General features: G+C 42.5%; 1 protein-coding gene across 1 annotated transcript; it reads right to left on the bottom strand.

The window, feature by feature from the left end:
- Positions 1-6,246: 6,246 nt before the first annotated feature.
- Positions 6,247-21,265, bottom strand: SMNDC1 (survival motor neuron domain containing 1). The gene is made up of 6 exons (XM_038758384.1): positions 21,169-21,265; positions 16,564-16,683; positions 11,443-11,585; positions 10,669-10,830; positions 8,934-9,087; positions 6,247-7,470 (listed from the first exon to the last, which is right to left on the bottom strand). Exons 2-6 carry the CDS (start codon positions 16,681-16,683, stop codon positions 7,333-7,335), a joined length of 717 nt encoding a protein of 238 aa, XP_038614312.1. The 5' UTR covers positions 21,169-21,265; the 3' UTR covers positions 6,247-7,332.
- Between the last annotated feature and the right edge of the window lie 2,830 nt (positions 21,266-24,095).

The following is a 24,095-nucleotide window of genomic DNA, read 5'->3' as shown; positions in this document are numbered from 1 at the left end:
AGCCCGTTGTTGGGTAGGGACCATCTCTATAAGTTGCCAATTGGTACTTCCCAAGCACTTAGTACAGTGCTCTGCACACAGTAAGTGCTCAATAAATACAATTGAATGAATGAATGAGCACCCTCAACTTCCTAGTGACAGGTCTAGTGGGGTAGGGGTGGGCAGTTAAAATTACTGTTCCCACAAAGACATTAATTTTCCTAAATTAACAGATTAGAAAGATGGAAAAGGCAAGTCTCAAAACAGCTCAGCACTTTCATCTTTCTTACACGTTTTGCTTCTATTTACTCTATCAGCAAAGCCAAAGAATTCCTCAAATGTCAGACCTAGTTACAAATGCATAAGCTTTTAAACTTTAACTGTCATTAGAGTGGAAAAGATCCATTTAAGGAGTATTTAGTGACTGGAATTATAGCTTCCTATTTGCTGTGATCTTTTATGTGACAACTGCTGCCTATTGTTTTCACATCTACTTGCTTTCTCTGCAGTAAATTGTAACTCAAAAATCCTAGTGTAAAATGTTTATGTTGGTGCTGAAAGTATACATTAATATATTCACACTAATTTCTTAATCTTCATATGGTGGTTTAGTGATGCGAAACAGGTAAAACCTGGCTACAAATCAAGGGATCAATGACTACAGCTGAATGTTGTGTAATTTGCATCCTTTTGGTGATTTTTGGGGGGACTGACAGTTTGTGATGCTTCATGTGATGCTTTAACTGGGTTGATGTCCTAAGCAAGTTGTAGTTACCAAGCATGAAAGGCAAATCAAGGCCTCTTTCAAAAATGCTTTTTGTCTTGAATTTATGACCACATGAGGTTTCTTTCACGTCTTAAGCTGCTGGACCAATTTGCTCAAGGGATTCCTGTGAAAATAGTTTTACCTAGGTCCTCCTTTTCTTAGTGAAAAGGTTTCAGAACCCAAATCCAGAAAAGAGCCTCTGAAGGGCGGACAAAAGGAGCGACTGCGGCCGGGGTCCTCATCTCCATCCAGCCTCCGCTGGGTTAGTGCGCAGGCGGCACAGCGGCCGGTGGGCAGGAGGGAGAGGAGGAAATGAGGCACCGAACACCACTCTGGCACACGACTACAGAAAAAAAATCCCCACCCTTCTTTCTACCATTTTCATAAGTTGCCCAAGTGGGTTAGAAGATTGAATTTAAAAAAGATACGTTGACAATCAAATTGGTCAGGCACTGATGAAAAAAATACATCTCGCTCACCGACAGCTTATCGGGAATTGATTCTGTTTCACTGAAGATGAACTTACCATTCAGTTGGACAGGGGTGTTGATTATTCTGAATTGAAACAAGCCACATATGCCAAGGGGTAGGGTGGGCTCTAAAATGATGTTTTGGTGAGGAGACGCTGAGCTGAATTTTATTCCACCAACAAATTCTAGTCTTTCTTTGGTTTTCTAGTTTGTTTGTGGCACTTTTTCAAGTTTACAGCCTACGCTAGAATCCATTTATTTGTACTAAGGTATTAAATTACATTAGTATTCCTAGCATAGTTTGTGCTTTAAAGATCCAAGCAGTTGCCCAGCATACAGCTAAGTAGTAATAACCTATTTGATGTAAATACATGATGAACTCCAGTTTGGTACCGCTCAAGTGAAAAACTTTTTTTTTTTCCTGGGATGTACATTCGTTAGATCAGTGTGCATTGTAATTTTGATCTATAACCCTTGCTGAACTGTTCTCTTAGCTTCCTGTGAGGTTTCAGTTTTATCTAGTAGCCTTGGAGGTGCTGCAGCCAGTTGCTATTTGGAGATGCTTAATGATGCACAGCTAACTGATATTAAGCCCAAATGAGATGTTGGGCCTGATGAGAGATCACAGGTGAACAGGGCAAATTATTCTATGCCTAGAGTTGGTGCTGACAAAAATATGTAGCATTTTTGTTTTTCTCCAATCTAGTTTGAAAAGCAATCCTTGTTTGTGTCTGTGGTTATCTGTATTAACTTGTTTAAAAAAAAAAAAGATCTGCAATAAATTTTGTTATGAAACTACACTGCTACAGAACTGGCCTTATTTCCCTTCATCAACCATCTGGAAGTGTAATCACTTTTGTCACCAGTGTTAGTTGAAAATAGTATTGATTTGCAGCATCACGTAACGTACCAAGGCACACGGTTCCCTCCGTTTGAGAAAGAAGCCAGCTATCGTACTGCGATGGGCCGGAAACCACTGGACGGCATAAGACAAGCCAAGGCAAATCATACTGCTCCTTTTAAAAATCAGTCCGGAGTACAAGGTGAGGTCATGGCTTTCTGGGTGATAAGCACCAACTTTTCATTCCCAACTCCATTTGAGGGGATAGGAGAAGGAAGCAGCATGGCCTTAGTGGAAAATGGGCCTGAGTTCTAATCCCAGGCTCTGACACTTGCCTGCTGTGTGACTTCAAGCAAGTCACTTAACTTCCCTGTACCTCATTCACTCATTCATTTGAATTTATTGAGCACCTACTGTGTGCAGAGCACTGTACTAAGCCCTTGGGAAAGTACAATAAAACAAGAAACACACACAACCCCTGCCCACAACAGTTGTCTCAACTGTTAAACGGGGATTCAATACCTCTTCTCCCTCCTACTTGGATTTTGATCCCCATGGGCAGGCACTGTGTCTGACCTGATTACCTTGTATCTGCCCCAGTGCGTAAACTGTGCTAGACACATAGTAAGCGCTTAAATGCCATTAAAACTAAAGGGGAAGAAAGGTCAGAGCTGAAATGTCACGAACTCTTTCTTGCCAGGAGACAAGCAGGGTTAAGGGATCTTGTTTTGTTTGATTTTCTGGAATGAGGGTGGTGTGGTGGTTTGGTTGGGTTTGGGATAGGTGGAAATTCACTCACTCTTATTTACCCAGAGACGGCTACATGGAGGACCTCTATGGAGATACTGGCCCAGGTGGAGAAGGAGGAGGAAGAGGCAGTGACTGAGGAGGCCATTCCTGATGTGGGAAAGAAAACAACTGAGGAAGCCTGGAGAAGTCGGAGTAGATTACAGACAGAAGCACCAGTCCCCAACCACTCTCAGCTGGCTCTAATACGTCACATCAGAAGACAAAGGTTTAAATCAACAATGGCCTCCCTGAGTGGAAGTCCCCCAATTCAGGTTGGTGTCACAGTTCATCCCCCAATTCCCCAGTTGAGTCCACTGTGTCAATGAAATTGGTTGGTACTCCAGTATTTTATAGTTACCCATCAGAGGAAACTTCAGTTGATCTTCACCTATGAATTGTCCACTTTGAAATATACATCCATTTCATTTCTTCCCTTTGAAAATTTCCTAATTGTTACCAAATATGCAGTCACCGTATTCCCCAAATCCCTCCCAGAATATTCTTGCCTTCCTTTGTATTTGAACATGGCAGTGAATCTTACCTCTTGAGGAGGGTGTGGCCTGAAAGGCCCGTGCAGGGCCAGTCCCAGCCACATACCATGTTCATACACAGGTTGTCCCTTTTTAAAATTTTTTTTTTGGTATTTGTTAAGCGCTTACTATGTGCAAAGCACTGTTCTAAGCGCTGGGGAGGATACGAAGTGATCAGATTGTCCCATATGGGGCTCACAGTCTTCACCCCCATTTTACAGTTGAGGTAACTGAACCCAGGGAAGTGGAGTTGCCCAAAGTCACACAGCTGACAAGAGGCGGAGCAGGGATTTGAACCCATGACCTCTGACTCTAAAGCCCGGGCTCTTTCCACTGAGCCACACTGCTTCTCTTCCCTTTGCTGTCTGCTGCATCTGGTACTGTTTCCTTACCCTCCAAAATTCTCAGCCCAGCAATCAGGTTTTGAAGACTAGTTCCTAGGACCAGCCCTTCCACCTCTTCCTCCCTGTTAATGCTTCTCCATCGTCAGCTTACTGAAAATCCAGCCACCTCCCCACATAAGAATCGCAGGAACACACACACAAATTTTAACAATTGAATGAAGAAGCTTAATACCTCTTCTCAATTTACACTCACTTTCTTGGAGTGGGGGTCATCTGCTTTAACTTAGTCTCAACCTCTTTCCCCTGCAGTTTTACATTTCTTCCACTCTTCAGAAAGGCTCCTTAAGGGCACAGTCTGCAAAGCTTGAACTCATCTTCCCTCCAAAATCCTCTTTTCTCCAACCTTCTCATTCCAGCTGGCTACACCGCCATCCTCCCTGACCGAAGCCTGCAGCTATGGCATTATTCTTGCCTCCTCACTTTTACAACCCCCATATGCAAGCTGTTCCAAATCCCCTTGGTTTTTCCTCCACATTTCCAGGACCCATGCCTTCCAAAAAACCACTATAATGGTCCTGACCTTGACAGATCTGGACTTTCCTATTGCAGTAGTCTTCTCTCCCATCTCCTTGCCTCCAGTTTTTCCTTCATTAATTCAATCTGCTGCCTGGATGTTTTTCTAAAACAGTTCCTGCACAGATTTTTGTGTTCCTGAAAAACATCAAATGGCTACCCATTTCCTCTCTGCATCAAAAGAAACCCCTAACCATTGGCTTTACAGCACCTAATCTAGCCATCTTCTAGTCTGTTATTGTAGGAACCCTTGATATCTTTGTGGGAACAGTAATTTTAAGCCCCTGGCTAGCCCTGTCAGTAGGAAGTTGAGGGTGCTCATACCACGTCTCAAGGGTTGGTTAAAGGCTAGAGGGCAGCCCAGGCCAGATATAGGAATTCCAGCCTAAAATAGGCCTCTGGATCCCAGAATCTCACTATGGAGGTGGATGGGAAGTTAATCTGGACTCACTTCTGGCTGATGATCCCACCCTAAAACAGTGAACAGAAGGGCCTGCATGGTTCTGCTTTGTGCAGGACTGACCCAAGTCCTGAATAATAATAATAATGAAGGTATTTGTTAAACACTTACCATGTGCCACGCACTGTTCTAAGCTCTGGGGGGGATACAAGGTTATGAGGTTGTCCCACGTGGGGCTCAAAGTCTTAATCCCCCTTTTACAAGTGAGGGAACTGAGATGCAGAGAAGCTAAGTGACTTGCCCTAAGTCACACAGTTGACAAGTGGCAGAACTGGGATTAGACCCCCTGACCTCTGACTCCCAAGCCTAAGCTCTTTCCACTGAGCCACACTACTGCAGACCAAGCCCAGGCTGGGCCAGGCTCTTCCTGAGGCCCCCAGGGGGTTGGCTTTCAGGAGTGTTGAGGCCCAGGGAGTTGAACCTGGAGCTGTGGCATCAGTACATGCATGCCGAGAGCTGATTAGGAATTAGGAGTCCAAGCTTCTGCTTGGGGGGTGGAGGGGGCGGGTGCTTATCCAATATGCCACCTTTCTTCGCTTCTCTTCTATACTTCTCCTATTCCTTGTCATTGGTGTCAAATTCCCACACTTCACGTGTACAGCTCAAAAGGTAAAAGGCATAAGGAGCTAATGGAGAAACAGAGGGGCTGGTGCAAGGTCTGTTTACGTACACGCCCTGCAGACACTGTTTTTGACCAAACATAGGGTTTCCCTTCAGCCTTTCCCAGAAATTCAGATCAGATTAAATATGGTTTCCTGTTCAGATGGCCCCAATGTAGGCAAAGTTTAGAAGGAAAAAAAATACCCGCTATTGCCCTGTTTCCCCCACCCACCCCCCCAAACCCCCCTCAAGAGTAGGGTTGGGGGAAAGGGAATAGGCCACACTTGAGAAGACCAGAGAAACAATACTTCATTTTAAATGAAGATTTCTTGCTAATCAGTTCTACTCCCTCCCATTCATTCTGTTTAAGCTTCTGTGGAATTTTCCATCACAAGTTCCACTACGTCCCAGTTGGTTCTGCCCGACCTGCCCTGTGGCACAATGTTAGGTAGTGGAGAAGTAAAGATCTGTTCAAACGCTGGTGTGGCAGGGGGGGAATGGAAGATTCTCTGCTCACTGTCTTTAATAATAATAATAATAATAATAATAATAATAATGATGGCATTTGTTAAGCGCTTACTATGTGCAAAGCAACCATCTTGCCCTGCCAAAGCATACAGTGCTCACCAAATGTAAGCATTCCTTTTCTTCATTCCTCCAGGTTCCAGCTCAGAGTCCTGTCTTCTCAACACAGAGCATCTCTTCAGATCTGTCTATTGCTCTGAAGCTCATTTTGCCAGGAAGAACAAGTAAGATTTGAGATTGTATCTTTATCCTTTGTAAAGCACCTAATTCCTCTAATTGATGGCCAAAATGAGTGCAGTCCAAGCCCAGGGTTAATTGTAGAAGTTAGAGTTTAAAAGCCCTGCTTTGTCCACTTTTCTGCATACCCTCTTTGAGATTTTAGAACACTTTATTTAATAAAAGTTAAACATACAAAACTGAAATTAACACACTTGTCATAAAAATCACCTTCTTCCATTAATAGGAAGAACTTTTTCTATGCAGGTAATTCTAAACTATCAGTTTCAGATTTAGCTCAAACTGAATGCAACTCAGGTAACTGTGATGGTCATTTGCATCAACAAATGCTGACAACCTGATCTAGTTAACAAAAATTACAAACAGCTACATGAACATAATATACAGGGAAAATGTGGTCAGATTAATGCACAAGACATACATAGAGTTCAATGGTTCAGCCACCCAGAGTACTCTTGTTCATTAATTCAGCCTTGTTTTTTTACAAAAATAATATCTACACTGTATACAGGGCTATACATTAGCTTTTTTTTTCTTCATACAAACATTACACCTCCGAAGATGGAACCACTACCGTCAGTGGGGAAGAAAGCAAACAAATATAAAAACTTAAAAAAGCCGGTGGTTTTAGACATGGTTTTGCTTTCACATGCAACAAAGTCTCATCGAAAAGTCTAATAGGATTGAAATTAATCCCCCAAATGCTTTAGAAACTTGAACACTAATTACTGAAGGGGCAGATACCTTAAAACAACGGTTGCCATTTTCTAGGGAACTGGGCAAAAACAAACACCTGTTCAGCAAGGATGGAGATTTTGCATAATGCTCCAATGCATTGTTGAGAGGACCAGCCGAATTCAAAATGTCAGAGAGGGTCACATTCGACTTGGAAAGAGCACATATCTCCACTCGTCAAGTCTGAGATTTGGAAAGTCGACATTTCATCCCAATGTTCTAGGTAGGCTGCTTGAGTCTATGGAAGTTGGTTAGGGAAGGTAACCCTTGGGGGGAATGGTGCTGGAGGTAATGAAGAACAAAAGCCGGACAGTACTTAATCAAATGCAACTTCTTCACGGCTCTTTCTATTGTTTGAAGTCAGAAAATGGTGACAATGGTCGCTTCCTTACACATCTAACAAATAATTTACCTTTAGAAAAATATAAGGTTAAAAAGGTAAATGTAAAGCCCTGCAGAGATGAAATCCAGCAGTTTATCTCATTACTGAGGCATTAGATGCCTGACATTGTATTTAGAGGTATCTTGATACTGTGTCATGGGTTTATCGGCAATTCCACAAGTTCCTACGCCAACTTTGCCAGTTACACTCTCGGGGGAAGCAAAAATACTCCTCTTGACCTAAGGAAAAACATATACACCATTCTTAATTAGCCTTGGACAGAATCATAATTCTGAACGAAACACAATATGAATTTTCTTTAACATAGAGAAGCTCAGCACCCGCAATAACCAGTCATCAATTAATGTCATAGAGGGGGCTAAAGATTATATACTTCAGAGACGTAAGTCCAACTTGTATGGTACTCCACCATGAATAGACTGCTTACACAGTGAGCATTTACTATACCGCTATTCAGCTTGAGACCACCCCATACTTGTTTGGGAAATGACTGATTTTAAAAGGTGTTAAATGCCTCATCAATGTTTCGTAAAGAACAGAATCTAAGGTCAGGATGAGAAAATCCGTTTTAGTCATGCCATCCCACAATGGGCGGGGGGTGGAGGACGGGACGGGGAGAATGTCCTAATTACTAAGGGTTTTCAATTTTAGCAACTAAAATAGTATAATTATTAATCAAGTGCTTAAGCCTGCTTAGTCTAAGCTATGTGCTGGAGAAGGTACAAGATCTGAGATCCGACCGTCTTTATTCCACAAGGACCTCGCAGTACCAGAAACAGGAAGAAGCACAGTTCATCTCCATTACACAGCAGAGAAAACAAGCACAGAGAGATTAAGTGACATGGTCAAAGAAAAAAAAATTACGTTAACAGGCTAGTAGCAGAGCTGGTACTAAAATTTTGGTCTCTTTACTCTCCAGGAGAAAACCCTTGCTCTTCCCACTAACACCACATTGAGCAACCTTATTCCATTACAATTAAGAGTTTGGAACAAGGGGATTATGTAAGGATTTGGTACTAAGATAGATACATACACACACTCTCAATATAAATGAATCGCTAAATAACTGCCATTCTCCCCTCCCTATAAACAGGTAATAATGTGTAGTTTAAGATACAATTGAGATTTTTTTAAAAAAAGCATCAGGACTACAAGAACTGCATGAAGTGGTGAATGGTTTAGTGAGTCTCCCTTGTCAAAAATTACCTAGAAGGGCAGGACTAACTCCTTTTGGGAGCCTTCTGCCTGCTTTGGGACCTTGAAAAAGCCACTTACCTCTCTGCGTCTGTTTCCTCATCTGTAAAATGGGGATTAAAAACCCGTTATCCCTCCTTGCAACCGTGAGCCCTTTATGAGGCAAGGACTGAATCCAACCTGATTATCTTTTATATACCCTAGTGCTTGGTGCCTAGTAAGTGTTTCATTAATTCCAGGAATTATTGTTGTTAAAGGAAACTCCACTAAATCCAATGAAGTACTGGTCTTGAGAGACTGCAAAATACAAACTGGTACTTCAGGGGCAAGTTAACTTTAAGGCCTGGTTGCCCAATAATTCTTCTACTCACTGCACCAATCAATGGTATTTACTGACCACTTATTGTGTTCAGAGCACCATACTAAGTCACTTTAATGGTCTTCCACCTTCTGACTATGACCCAGGAAGAAAGGAGAATTCACTGACCTGTCCTTTTTTGTTTTTTGAATAAGCTCGATTGTTGAATTGTTGCCACTTCACCTTTTGGTCTTCTCTTTCCTGCTCAAGTTCTTTGATTCTCTGGGCTTTTTTCAACGCTTTCTTTTTTTTATATTCTCGTTGCTGGGCAATCATTTCTTTTCTGTGTGCAAAAAAAAGGAGATAAGGTGCCAACTCAGAAGATTTAAAAGATGACAAGTTAGTGGTTGTGTAAAGGAAAAAAACCAAACCAATAACCCTGCAACCCAACTCTACCCTAAAGCAGTTACTCAAACCAATGCCAGTCAGCCATCAAGTTTCAAAAGTAAAATTCTTTCTGGGTAACATGGTATCCTTAGGCCCTCCTTGTTACCTTCAAAAAACTGATTTAATTCTTCCCCCAGGCACCATATATTAAAGTATTTCTCCCAAGAATTTAATTAAGAATTGTATCTCTCATTGTCAGAACTGTCCAAATAAAAACAGAACAAGGAGCAGGAAGAAACATTACCCATGTATTACGGTCCCCAAGGAAAGAATATAAGACAACAGAATTCAAATACTTAACAACCAAGGAAGAGTACATAAAAATCCACATCACCCAAATGAATTCCCTGGCCCTAGTCCCGACACTTGCCCTCACACTACACCTAGCCATCCACATATAGAGGAAGATGGCTGGTCTGCAGAGTCAGCAGTTTATTTGGAATCAATCTATTCTGGTGATGAGTTCTTATTGTATTTGTTTCCAACAGAAACTATCACCATGTCTCTAAAAGTGGCTTTTTGGCTAATGGCCCAATTTTTCTCAAGGTCAACTGGTCCATGTGCAACTTACTACCAATTAAAATCTGATAATATTGCCTCTTTGGCAACAGCTTAAGTCAGTACAGCATAGTAAAACAAAAAATAATTTGTTTATTATTATTATTATTGTTAATAATAACAATCATTTGCAAAATAACCACATCAGAATTCTTTCCCTTTGCCTTAAATTTCATAACCTGAAATTGAATCTACACTTTCTGACTTATCTCCCATCCAGCAATGGCGCACCTGAAACAGGAAGGTTAATTCTTTGGCACTCCTACCAAATATTGGGAACGCTGGTGAGCAAGACAGTGAGCGCCTGCCTACGCAGAACATTTTCAGGAAGAGATCAGAAGAGAAATAATACCATTTTGCCACTGCACAAAAACCACTGTGTGTCCGCCCCTGGAATTTAACCTTTAAGGAAGGACACATGGCTGGAGAAACTACCGAGGAGGGCAACCAAGGTGATCAGGAGGCTGGAGAAGCTGCCTTACTGAGGGCAAAGCACAAAGCCTGGACTCCTCAGTCTGGAAAGATGAAGGTAATCAAAATTTATAGTCTTGGAGAGTGCAAACGGGGCAAACAAGGAATTGTTCACCATGACCAGGGGCTCCAATTCAAACTAGAAGCTGGTAGATTTAAAACAATGATCTCAAGCAGCAGCTGGTATATGGAACTTGCTGCTTCAGCAAGTTGGGCAGGGTGAAAAGAGATGTTTGGCCACATTAAGTGTAAGTGGTCCATAACTAGAGGGAAAGGTAGGGATGTGAAATGGCACTGCTCTAAAAGAGTGGAAACGTATCAAAGAGGGCAACTATCACACAGTTCTTCCTGTTGTCATTGTTGAAGACGGAATACTGGGCATAAGGAACAGTAATAACAGGCACATGTCCTGTGCCTCAAAAACACAGCAATCAATTAAGTCACTTACTTTGACATGGGCTTGTTGCCACTATCTTCTTTGGCCTTCCTTCCTTCCTCCACAGGTTTGAGATTCAGCAGTGGGGTGACTTCGGCATTGCCATAGCCAGCAAACGTGATGGCAGCAGTACCATTCTCTTCATCAATCTCTTCAATTTCCGCTTCATAACACCTGTAAAGATATCATGGCTGTAAGCAGGTGAGTAAAGGCTTAGTATTCAACCCTATAAGAGTTACTCTGCAGTTTCTCAGCTACAATATAAAGTTCAAGTGGTTCTTCTAAAATCAGCCTACTTTGTTAGCAGTTGAAATATTATCTATTTCAGAATCTAGTGCTACTGGGACCAAACTAAAATCACAAAAGAAAAGGCTAATTTTTTAAAAAAGGCCAATTCAATTATTCACAGCCCCTAAAAATTCAGCCTCTAAAATTTTTCCATTTAGAGATAGTTATAGATCATGTTCTGCAATCTTTCTATGTAAAGACTTGCTTGACAAACATTGAAGGTGATCACTACCCAGTCTGTAACCTAATTTGTGCTGTTAGAGTAAGAAAAAAGCGTATATTGGAATGACACAATTACCCCCTCTGATTTCATTTTCTCTCTAAAAGAGAGATCCCATCCCCTGACAAGTAGAAAATGTAAACTCACCAAATTGCCTGTACCACCCTCCACCCTTGCTAGAGAAGGAACCAAACAGTATTCAAACTGAATGAAAATCTCTTACCATGGTACTGCATTATTTCATGTTATAGCAAGAGAGGTTTGTTTTCTACACTTACTGTCCATCTTCACTCCAGACTGCCATACATTTATCGCCCACTTTCCAGGAGTGAGAGGGCTGGGCAGAAGCAGAACTGTCTGAACTTGTAAGGGTCTCAGAAGGTTGTGTTGATAGAAGGTCTTTGGTTAATTCTATAACTTCCTAAAAAGGGAGAAGGAATTTTTTTTAATAAGTCATTAAAACGGGGCTGAAACAGCATAAGTAGAAGAAAAACATATCAGCCTTTACAGCTTTATGAAAATGGAGTGGCATTAAATTAATCCAGTGTATACTTTAGCAAATGGCTACTTTTAGTGATCTGCAAATGCTGAAAACCAAAGTAGGGTCAAGTATTCAAGTGGAAAAATACATGATGTGGCATGTTTGCTTCATGTGACTACCCTGCTTGGAATGGGCATCACATGGCAGTACTGATGGGAGATGGAGCTCTGTTGCATTCACTGACCAGTGCCAAACAGTATTAAAGCTGTCTTGTTGAGTACAAAATGTTCACCAACCCTTCCAATTCTTTCCCTGCCCTATGGAGGTATGTTTACCGAGAATGAAATTGGTTTTCTTTCCTTCTTGTCCTGCTTAATTAGAACATGCCCTGAGAAAGAGAGGAGTGACCATTTCCAGTATCTGGAACAAAGCATTTCACTTGCTTACCACCCATGCAAATTAGAACAAGCGCATAGAAAGAAATTAGGCCAGGCAACAATAAAAATCTGCTTTACTTTAGACTACAGACACTCCCTGCTCCTAGAGCTTTATCATTGCCAGGACCCTTCCAAGCGTTGCCTGGATAAGTAAAAATGTTTGCAGAATGTTCATTTTTTGGTTGAACTTATCTTCCACTTTCCTCTAGGCCAAGACAGCTTTAGGCTGATGAGTAAGTTTTATCATTTCTTTGCCGGTGTTTTTGTTCCTACCTCCCCCCTCTCCAACCCTCCCCCAAATCCCCCACAAAAAAACAAAAACAAACCAAAAAATATTATTAGCTGCAGAAGAGAGCATTAAAACTAAAATTTTACAAAACATGGGGGACATTTCTAAAATTGTTTCCCACACTCTACACAAAGCACTTTGTAAAGCACTATGCCAAGTACCCAGGGTAAAACCAGCAGAGCAATATCTGTAGGGAGTTTCTTCCGGTGCTTTCCCTAATTTATTACTGTGACTTTGACCATTGGCCAGAAGCTCAAATTCTACCTCTCGCCGCAGGTTATCAAATCCCCCATGGCTAATACTAGAAAGCTCAAAATTTAGAAGAATGGAAATATGGTTGAAAAACAATAAAAATGACAGAAAAGAAAATTTAACTAAAGAATAAGAGTAAAATTTGAAATTACATCTTTTGTGAAATTATATAGATTGCTTTGGTCCAATTCAAATGCATTTTAATCATGATGTAATACTTTGAACATGAAGCAAATCAAATATATCAATTACTTGGTTTAGAAACCTAGACAAAAAGTAATTTACTTCAACTTCTCTTTATTTTCTAACCAGTCACTTAGAGGGCCAGGAATAGAGCTCAGGAAACTGATCCCTCCCACCTTCTTCCCCTCCCCCCAGCCTCATGTTCTTAACATATCATTATACTCTGACTGTGCTGGTGAAACATAATTAACACACAAACTCAAATCCTGTATTTATTTGCCACACATTTAGTGCTGTGTGTATCATCATATCACACTGGAAATATGTCTATCTTTTCACAATGTTATTCAAGAAAGGAATTTTCAGTAAAGGGAAAGATGTGCCACCTCCATAAACGCAACAACCAACAACACCCCTCCACAAGATTGAGTCCAGCACTGAATGTTGCCCAAAATTCTACTTAATTTATTTTATTAACTTTTTTTCTGAAAATAATCTTCGGAGTGTCCTTTTGAAGTTTTCCAAACTCTGAATTCTTATTTCAAACACATTTTATCAAAAAGCTTCTGAGACTATTTTCCTCCTCTTTTGTGCATGTGGACCAAGGTATTAGTTATCAAAAATGTATTTCATATAGGAGGGAGTTCTTGAAGGTACATACCATTAATTACTTTTCCTCCCCCAAGTCTGAGCTCTGAAACTGCTCCTTCATTGACAGATGGACAGCAGTTACAGTAATCGGCAATTCCAGGAAGCATCAGGAGTTGCGATATACATATCAGCAGGTCAAAGGGGGTGCACCCAAGCACTGGGCTTACTGAAGGAAGGCGTTTCGGGAATGCAGAGAGCCACTGTAATATAGGAGACAAGTGACTTGACCCCTGCCTCCTTTATAAATCAGTTTATCTAGCAAAACAGCTTAATATAGACTATTCCTGTGAAAATTCTATAGACCAGCTTGGCAGCTTGTCAGTCACAATCCTAGACCTTAGGACTGTACTTGTTTTATTTGAAGTTTAAAAAAAAAAAGGAACAGGCTATAAATCAGTTAACACTTCAGGAGACTCACTTGCTGTCTGCTGAATAACTGTACTGGCCACAGATGAAAGACAGCATTTACTGGGACAACTGGAGGGGATTTACTATAAGAAAGCTAAGGCATGAAAAGGGGCATCTTTGTGATGAAAGGTCAGAAGATTCAAACCGGGTTTGAAAAGTGGGACATAAACCCACAAAATGGTTTGGAGTGCAGAAAATGAAAGCAGCCACAAACTAAGGCCCTATATTTAATTAGATTTCTTTAAGTCCAAAATAAAGTAGAAAATGAAATATTGAAGGCAGCGCAGTCAACTGCAGCTGTGCGTAAACTCAAAGTGCAATGCCACCACTGTGTAAGTTACAAAACTTCTAGCTCCTCAGACTGCTCCTTTACTTAAGCTGTATTAAACAGCATTTTCAATGTATATGTGTGTCCGCGCACATGTGTGGCTCTGAATGGGCCTGCAACTGTGCTGAAACATTTTTACATGATTTCATAGGGACCAAAAACAAAAGAGCAAGCCTAGACATTTCTGAAAACAAAAAGGATTTTCATCTAAGAACCTAAGGCAGAGATGGTCAAACCTCTTGAGTTTAAAAGCCACCAACCAAAAACGTACCATGACTGAGAACCAAAGGTCAAAAAAATTCTTAACTGGAATGGCAAGCTGACTTTCCAAGGGGCTGGCAGAGAAAAGGAATGGGACACAACACATCTCCCCAGCACAGAAGGGTGATGCCACCACAAGGGTAGTACAATGGCCCATTGTGGAGGCAAATAATAATTTAAAAAAATCACAAGCTGCCAATTGGCCTCCCTTGGCACAAATCTCACTAAAGGCAACTAGCAGTAAATTCTCACTAAAGGCAACTAGCAGTAAATTCTCACTACTCTACAACTAGGAAGCTCCCAACAAGTTGCCAATTGAACCTTACATGGAAGGTGTAAACATTTTCCTTTGGATTACTGCACTATTTCAGCTTCAAAATAAATACATAAATATGTACTCATAGTATTGTAGTTACATGGAACACGTAGGAGTGATGATGTACCATCAAATACCATCATCATCATCATGTGTTTTTCCCTCCATAGTTATACTACTAATAATTATAACTAATAATAATAATAATGGTATTTGTTAAGCACTTAATATGTGCCAAGTACTGTACTAAGCACTGGGCTAGATATTAAGATAATCAGGTCCCACATGATTATCTAAGTAGTCTAAGTAGGATGGAGGACAGGTTTTGAATCCCAATTTGGCTGATAATGGAACTGAGGCCCAGAGAAGTGAAGTGATTTAGCCAAGGCCAGACAGCAGACAAGTAGTAGAGCTGGGATTAGAACCCAGGACTTCTGGCTCCCAGATCCCACTCTCTCAATCCTTGAAAAACATAATGAATCTCTGTAATTGCAAGCCTTACCAAATATTTATGAAATTATTCCATCTATTTCACCTTATATATAAAGGAAATATCATAAATGTGACTGGGCCGCAGGAAAATATGGGTAGCAAGCCTTTTGGAGAGGGCCATACAATATAATATAAATATATAAACTACTATAGAATACACTATAAAGACTTTGCCCATCTTGGGAAGATTAGCCTCTCTTCTTCCCCACCCAAATTTGCAGATTTTGTTACTCCTAGACTTAAAGTTAGATTCTACTCAGGCTGGATTTTCTTTGGGGGGGGGGGGGGGGGGGGGGGGGGGCGTGCATACTGTAAATATACAATATTCTTATTTGGAAATTTGTGAAAAAAACATCACTGTAAATAAAAAATTTAGAACATGACCAGTGGACAAAAAGCCTGGAAACTGGATCCATGAACACAATGTCAAAATAAGGCTGACCAAGTGAAATGCCACAAAAGTCTATTCTTGGGATTCATCCGCAAAGTAGTTAAAAATCAACTCCTTTGATCTGCTTGGCACAAAAGTATTCCCAACATTAAAAGAGGGTGCTATGACAGCCATTTATATTAGCTTTAAATGGAAATCAATGAGAAGTACCATATGCATATTACTATGGAATTATGATTGCTGACTTGCAATTGTCAAGTTTGCTGTAAAAAATTAAAAAGAATTTTTTTAAAAATTAAATTAAATTAAAATTAGTTTGATTACACTTGGTCTACAAATTGATACTGTTTCAATAATACAGTGTAGTATTTATAACCTGAAAGCCAGAAAGATCTGACTCCACAAAATGGATTGAAAATAAATTATAGCCAATTTTAAACACAAATGGAAGCTTTGAGAAAAAAATCATAACTGAAGAGATTACACTCTTTTCTGAAAAAGTTAATAGGAAATCTATTTCTCTTCCACCATAATTTACAGTAATTTTGGTAAGTTATTTTCTTAATCACAAATTACTATATACACCTCACCTTGGTAGAGATGTTTTGAATGTTTCTGATCTTTCCTTCCAGGCTTGATCATTTTAGAGCCACTCAATTTTTAATGCCCATTTTTAAAAAGCATACGAAAAAGCTTTTTCAATGGACAATTTTGAGGTCTGCCCAAATTACAACTCAACTATTTACTGGAAATTCAGGAAGCAAATAAACTGCCAAAAATTGTGGCTAACATACTATTTTGAGTTTATCTGTACCGCAGGTGTCAAAATACCTCCCTGTGAGATAGACTATGTGTAAGTCTATCTTTCAAGAAATTAAAGTCTCTATTTCCAAGTACACTCAATATTCACCTGCAAATCTTTTTTCAACTTTAGTAGGTCTTCATTTTCTCCATTGCCCGATAACGCCGCCTCAACTTGCTGGAGTTGAGCCTTGTAGCTGGCAAGTTGTTTTGCTAGATCTTCTGACATCTACAAGAATAGGGAAAACACCATAAAGAACATACCAAAAACACTAAACAACAACAAAAACAACAGACAAAAAAGCCCCCTTCAACTTACTTTTCAACAGTTTCCTTAACCTGCTTAGACATCACCCCTAAATGATCAGTTTTAGTATTGGGGAGTGTTTTTTAGTGTTTTTTAGGGGAGTGTAATTTAGTATTACCTCCTTCCCTTCCCCACAGCACCTGTATATATGTATATATGTTTGTACATATTTTTTACTCTATTTATTTATTTATTTTATTTGTACATATCTATTCTATTTATTTTATTTTGTTAGTATGTTTGGTTTTGTTCTCTGTCTCCCCCTTTTAGACTGTGAGCCCACTGTTGGGTAGGGACTGTCTCTATATGTTGCCAATTTGTACTTCCCAAGCGCTTAGTACAGTGCTCTGCACATAGTAAGCGCTCAATAAATACGATTGATGATGATGATGATGATGACTGAAACATGTAATGCTACCAATTTTCAAAAGCATTGTGTTGAACACATGACTAACCACAAACTACAATAATGCTAATTTTAACCCCTATCCTCAAACTGCTTGAAAAACAACTTTGACTTAAGGTATGCATGCTTAGTTTCTATATGCAACGTAAGTTCTGGCTTTATATAAGCATTCTGTGATTCATCTCCAAAAATAATAATTATCTTTATCCTTAAAAATTCAGAGGTACCATCACCTGTGAATCTTTTAAATTTAACAGAAATGCTCATCCAGATGCCCAGTGCCCATCAGCACTGAAGTAGGTGCCTAGGCAACCTGCAATACTATTTCCTACAACCCCTTGGCCTGTCTGCGATCTGTTAAAAGTCATTTACTGAACGATTAAAAACATAATCGCCACCAGAGCGCCAACTAACACCCTAGCAACCCAGGAGGGATTCAGATCCACAGGCCCGATGCTCTTCCTCACATCCTAGCCAAAGTCCCTTGGGGGACAAGGACTGTGTCCGACCTGCTTGTCCCGACTCGATCCCAGCGCTTGGCACAATGATGGGTACATGGTAAGCATCTCCCAAAACCTCAACTTATTATTGTCCCAGTTCAATCACACGATAGGAATCTGCCATTCCGGGAAGGATCTGGCCAGATCCAACGGATGTGTCTACCAACTCTGTTATCCTGTACTCTCCCAAGCGCTTACAGCAGTGCGCTACCCACCGTAAGCGCTCAATAAATACGATAAATGGCACACACATACACCTCGTCCGGCAGGGAATGTGTCACTTCTTTGTACTCGCCAAGTGCTTAATATGGTAGTAATAATAATGATAATGATGATGATGATAATGCTATTTAAGTGCTTACTATGTGCCAAGCACTGTTCTAAGAGCTGGGGGGATACAAGGTAATGATGATGACGGTGGTATCTGTTAAGCGCTTACTATGTGCCAAGCACTGTTCTAAGTGCTGGGGGGAAGAGGAGAAGCAGCGTGGCTCAGTGGGAAGAACCGAGCTTGGAAGTCAGAGGTCATGGGTTCAAACCCCGGCTCTGCCAATTGTCAGCTGTGTGACTTTGGGCCGGGCCTCAGTTCCCTCATCTGTGAAACGGGGATGAAGACTGTGAGCCCCACCTGGGGCAACCTGATCACCCTGTGTCCTCCCCAGCGCTTAGAACAGTGCTTTGCACATAGTAAGCGCTTAACAAGTGCTATCATTATTATTATTACACGGTGATCAGGTTCTCCCACGTGGGACTCAGAATCTTCATTCCCATTTTCCTGATGAGGCCCGGGGAAATGACGTGACTCGCCCCAAATAAATAAATAATAATGGCATTTATTAAGCGCTTACTATGTGCAAAGCACTGTTCTAGGCCATGGAGAGGTTACAAGGTGATCAGGTTGTCCCATGGGGGGCTCAGTCCCTCCTTCCTCTCCTCCTCTCCACCCGCCCCCACCCTACCTCCTTCCCCTCCCCACAGCACCTGTATATATGTTTGTACTGATTTATTACTCTATTTTACTTGTACATAATTACTATTCTATTTATTGTATTTTGTTAATATGTTTTGTTTTGTTGTCTGTCTCCCCCTTCTAGACCGTGAGCCCACTGTTGGGTAGGGACCGTCTCTCTATGTTGCCAACTTGGACTTCCCAAGCGCTTAGTCCAGTGCGCTGCACACAGTAAGCGCTCAATAAATACGATGGACTGAACACATATTAACAAAATAAAATAAATGGAATAAATACGAACAGGTAAAATAGAGGAATAAATATGTACAAACATATGTACAGGAGCTGTGGGGAGGGGAAGGCCTCACACACACCCTCCCGAAGCCATCGCCGCCGCCCACGAGGGCATTCATTCAATCGTATTTATTGAGCGCTTACTGTGTGCAGAGCACTGGACTAAGCGCTTGGGAAGTCCAAGTTGGCAACATATAGAGGCGGTCCCTACCCAACAGCAGGCTCACAGTCTAGAAGGGGGAGACAGACAACAACACATATTAACAGAATAAAATAAATGGACTAAATCGGTACAGGTAAAATAGAGGGATAAATACGTCCAAACATATAGACAGGTGCTGTGGGGAGGGGGCTCAGTGTGGGACGGCCTCACACACACACACCCCCCCTCCCGAAGCCATCACCCACGAGGGCATTCATTCATTCATTCGATTGTATTTATTGAGCGCTTACTGTGTGCAGAGCACTGGACTAAGCGCTTGGGAAGTCCAAGTTGGCAACATATAGAGGCGGTCCCTACCCAACAGCGGGCTCACAGTCTAGAAGGGGGAGACAGAGAACACCACATATTAACAGAATAAAATAAATGGCCTAAATAGGTATAGGTAAAATAGAGGGATAAATACGTCCAAACATATAGACAGGTGCTGTGGGGAGGGGGCTCAGTGTGGGACGGCCTCACACACACACACCCCCTCCCGAAGCCATCACCCACGAGGGCATTCATTCATTCATTCAATCGCATTTAATGAGCAATTACTGTGTGCAGAGCACTGGACTAAGCGCTTGGGAAGTCCAAGTTGGCAACATACAGAGGCGATCCCCACCCAACAGCGGGCTCACAGAAGGGGGAGACAGACAACAACACATATTAACAGAATAAAATAAATGGACTAAATAGGTACAGGTGGCAACATATAGAGGCGGTCCCTACCCAACTGTTGGGTAGGGGCCGCCTCTCTATGTTGCCAACTTGGACTTCCCAAGCGCTTAGTCCAGTGCTCTGCACACAGTAAGCGCTCAATCAATACGATTGATGATGATGACGACAGACAACACCACATATTAACAGAATAAAATAAATGGACTAAAAGGTACAGGTAAAATAGAGGGATAAATAGGTCCAAACATATAGACAGGTGCTGTGGGGAGGGGGCTCGGTGTGGGAAGGCCTCACACACACACACACCCTCCCGAAGCCATCGCCCACGAGGGCATTCATTCATTCACTCAATCGCATTTAATTAGCAATTACTGTGTGCAGGGCACTGTACTAAGCGCTTGGGAAGTCCAAGTTGGCAACATATAGAGACAGTCTCTACCCAACTGTTGGGTAGGGGCTGTCTTTATATGTTGCCAACTTGTCCTTCCCAAGCGCTTAGTCCAGTGCCCTGCACACAGTAAGCGCTCAATCAATACGATGGATGATGATGATGACAGACAACACCACATATTAACAGAATAAAATAAATGGACTAAAGAGGTACAGGTAAAATAGAGGAGTAAATAGGTCCAAACATGTAGACAGGTGCTGTGGGGAGGGGGCTCGGTGTGGGAAGGCCTCACACACACACACACCCTCCCGAAGCCATCGCCCACGAGGGCATTCATTCATTCATTCATTCAGTCGTATTTATTGAGCGCCTACTGTGTGCAGAACACCGCACTAAGCGCTTGAGAAGTCCAAGTTGGCAACATATACAGTCCCCACCCAACAGCGGGCTCAAAGAAGGGGGAGACAGACAACACCACATATTAACAGAATAAAATAAACGGACTAAAGAGGTACAGGTAAAATAGAGGGATAAATAGGTCCAAACATAAAGACAGGTGCTGTGGGGAGGGGGCTCGGTGTGGGAAGGCCTCACACACACACACCCTCCCGAAGCCATCGCCCACGAGGGCATTCATTCATTCATTCAGTCGTATTTATTGAACGCTTACTGTGTGCAGAACACTGTACTAAGCGCTTGGGAAGTCCAAGTTGGCAACATATAGAGGCGGTCCCCACCCAACAGCGGGCTCACAGAAGGGGGAGACAGACAACACCACATATTAACAGAATAAAATAAATGGACTAAATAGGTACAGGTAAAATAGAGGGATAAATAGGTCCAAACATATAGGCAGGTGCTGTGGGGAGGGGGCTCGGTGTGGGAAGGCCTCACACCACACACACCCTCCCGAAGCCATCGCCGCCGCCCACGGTGCCTGTCCCCGAGGACGGGGCGGCGGAGGGGGCCGAGGGGGGGGCTCACCGTGCCGGGGCCGGGATGGCGGAGGGTGACGATGACGATGGCGGCGGCGGCGCCTCTTCCTCTCCTCAGCGACGGCGCGACCCCGGGGCCCCGCAGCAGGAAGGACGGCGGCGGCGGCGGCGGCGGCGGAGGGGGGGGGGGGGGGGCAGGAGGAAGGAAGGCGGAAGCCTCGCGAGAGCCCCGAGGCCCGCGTGATCAACCCCCGCCGGCGCCCGCCCGGGCTCGCGCCGGGGGCGGAAGTGACGTCAGCGGGGGCCCCGGCCGTCGTCTGAGGAGACGGGGGGCGGGGGGGGGACGCGGGGGAGGGAGGGAGCCCTTCATCACCCTCATCATCATCAATCGTACTTATTGAGCGCTTACTGTGTGCAGAGCACTGGACTGAGCGCTTGGGAAGTCCAAATTGGCAACATCTAGAGACGGTCCCTGCCCAACAGCGGGCTCACGGTCTAAAAGGGGGAGACAGCAAAACCAAACGTACTGACAAAATAAAATAAATAGAATTGATATCATCGTCAGCAATCGTATTTATTGAGCGCTTACTAGGTGCAGAGCACTGGGCTAAGCGCTTGGGAAGTCCAAATTGGCAACATAGAGAGACAGTCCCTACCCAACAGCGGGCTCACGGTCTAAAAGGGGGAGACAGCAAAACCAAACGTACTGACAAGATAAATAGAATTGATATCATCATCATCAATCGTATTTATTGAGCGCTTACTATGTGCAGAGCACTGGACTAAGCGCTTGGGAAGCACAAGTTGGCAACATCTAGAGACAGTCCCTGCCCAACAGTGGGCTCACGGTCTAAAAGGGGGAGACAGAGCAAAACCAAACGTACTAACAAAATAAAATAAGTAGAATAGATATCATCATCATCAATCGCATTTATTGAGCGCTTACTATGTGCAGAGCACTGTACTAAGCGCTTGGGAAGTACAAATTGGCAACATAGAGAGACAGTCCCTACCCAACAGTGGGCTCACAGTCTAAAAGGGGGTGACGGAGAACAAAACCAAACATACTAACAAAATAAAATAAATAGAATAGATATCATCATCAGCAATCGTATTTATTGAGCGCTTACTGTGTGCAGAGCACTGTACTAAGCGCTTGGGAAGCCCAAGTTGGCAACATCTAGAGACAGTCCCTACCCAACAGTGGGCTCACGGTCTAAAAGGGGGAGATGGAGAACAAAACCAAACGTACTAACAAAATAAAATAAATAGAATAGTTATCATCGTCATCAATCGTATTTATTGAGCGCTTACTGTGTGCAGAGCACTGGACTGAGCGCTTGGGAAGCCCAAGTTGGCAACATCTAGAGACAGTCCCTACCCAACAGTGGGCTCACGGTCTAAAAGGGGGAGACGGAGAACGAAACCAAAAATACTAACAAAATAAAATAAATAGAATAGATATCATCATCATCAATCGTATTTATTGAGCGCTTACTAGGTGCAGAGCACTGGACTAAGCGCTTGGGAAGCCCAAGTTGGCAACATAGAGAGACAGTCCCTACCCAACAGTGGGCCCACAGTCTAAAAGGGGGAGACAGAGAACAAGACCAAACATACTAACAAAATAAAATGAATAGATATCATCATCATCAATCGTATTTATTGAGCGCTTACTATGTGCAGAGCACTGTAGTAAGCGCTTGGGAAGCACAAATTGGCAACACATAGAGACGGTCCCTGCCCAACAGTGGGCTCACAGTCTAAAAGGGGGAGACAGAGAACAAAACCAAACATACTAACAAAATAAAATAAATAGAATAGATAGGTACAAGTAAAATAAATAAATAGAGTAATAAATCTGTACAAACACATATACAGGTGCTGTGGGGAAGGGAAGGAGATAAGATGGGGGGGGATGGAGAGGGGGACGAGGGGGAGAAGAAGGAGGGGGCTCAGTCTGGGAGCCCTTCAGGCAGTCAGTCATTCAATTGTATTTATTGAGCGCCTACTGTGTGCAGAGCACTGGACTAAGCGCTTGGGAAGTCCAACTTGGCAACATCTAGAGACAGTCCCTACCCAGCAGCGGGCTCACAGTCTAAAAGGGGGAGGCAGAGAACAAAATCAATCAATCGTATTTATTGAGCGCTTACTGGGTGCAGAGCACTGGACTAAGCGCTAGGGAAGTCCAAGTTGGCAACAGATAGAGACGGTCCCTACCCAACAGGGGGCTCACAGTCTAGGAGGGGGAGGCAGAGAACAAAATAAATTAACAAAAGAAAATAAATAGAATAAGTATGTGCAAATTAAATAAATAAATAGAGTAATACATCCAGGAGGCCTTCCCAGACTGAGCCCCTTCCTTCCTCTCCCCGTCGTCCACCTCTCCATCCCCCTCATCTTACCTCCTTCCCTTCCCCACAGCACCTGTATATATGTTTTTACATATTTATTACTCTATTTTACTTGTACATATCTATTCTATTTATTTTATTTTGTTAGTGTGTTTGGTTTTGTTCTCTGTCTCCCCCTTTTAGACTGTGAGCCCGCTGTTGGGTAGGGACTGTCTCTAGATGTTGCCAACTTGGACTTCCCAAGCGCTTAGTACAGTGCTCTGCACACAGTAAGCGCTCAATAAATACAACTGATTGATTGATTGAACAACACATATTAACAAAATAAAATGAATGGAATAAATACGAACAGGTGAAATAGAGGAATAAATACGTACAAACATATATACAGGTGCTGTGGGGAGGGGAAGGCCTCAAGCGGGGATTTGAACCCATGACCTCTGACTCCTAAGCCCAGGCTCTTTTCACTGAGCCAGGCTGCTTCTCTATTCTATTCTATTCTCTATTGCTTACTATGTGCAAAGCACTGTTCTAAGCGCTGCGGAGGTTACAAGGTGATCAGGCTGTCCCACGCGGGGGGTCACAGTCTTAATCCCCATTTTAGCAATGTGGTTCAGTGGAC

This window comes from Tachyglossus aculeatus, chromosome 16 (genome assembly GCF_015852505.1).
Source record: "Tachyglossus aculeatus isolate mTacAcu1 chromosome 16, mTacAcu1.pri, whole genome shotgun sequence".
Taxonomy (NCBI): Eukaryota; Metazoa; Chordata; class Mammalia; order Monotremata; family Tachyglossidae; genus Tachyglossus; species Tachyglossus aculeatus.
Note: the sequence above shows the minus strand (reverse complement) of the source record. Positions and strands in the feature narration are given on the sequence as shown.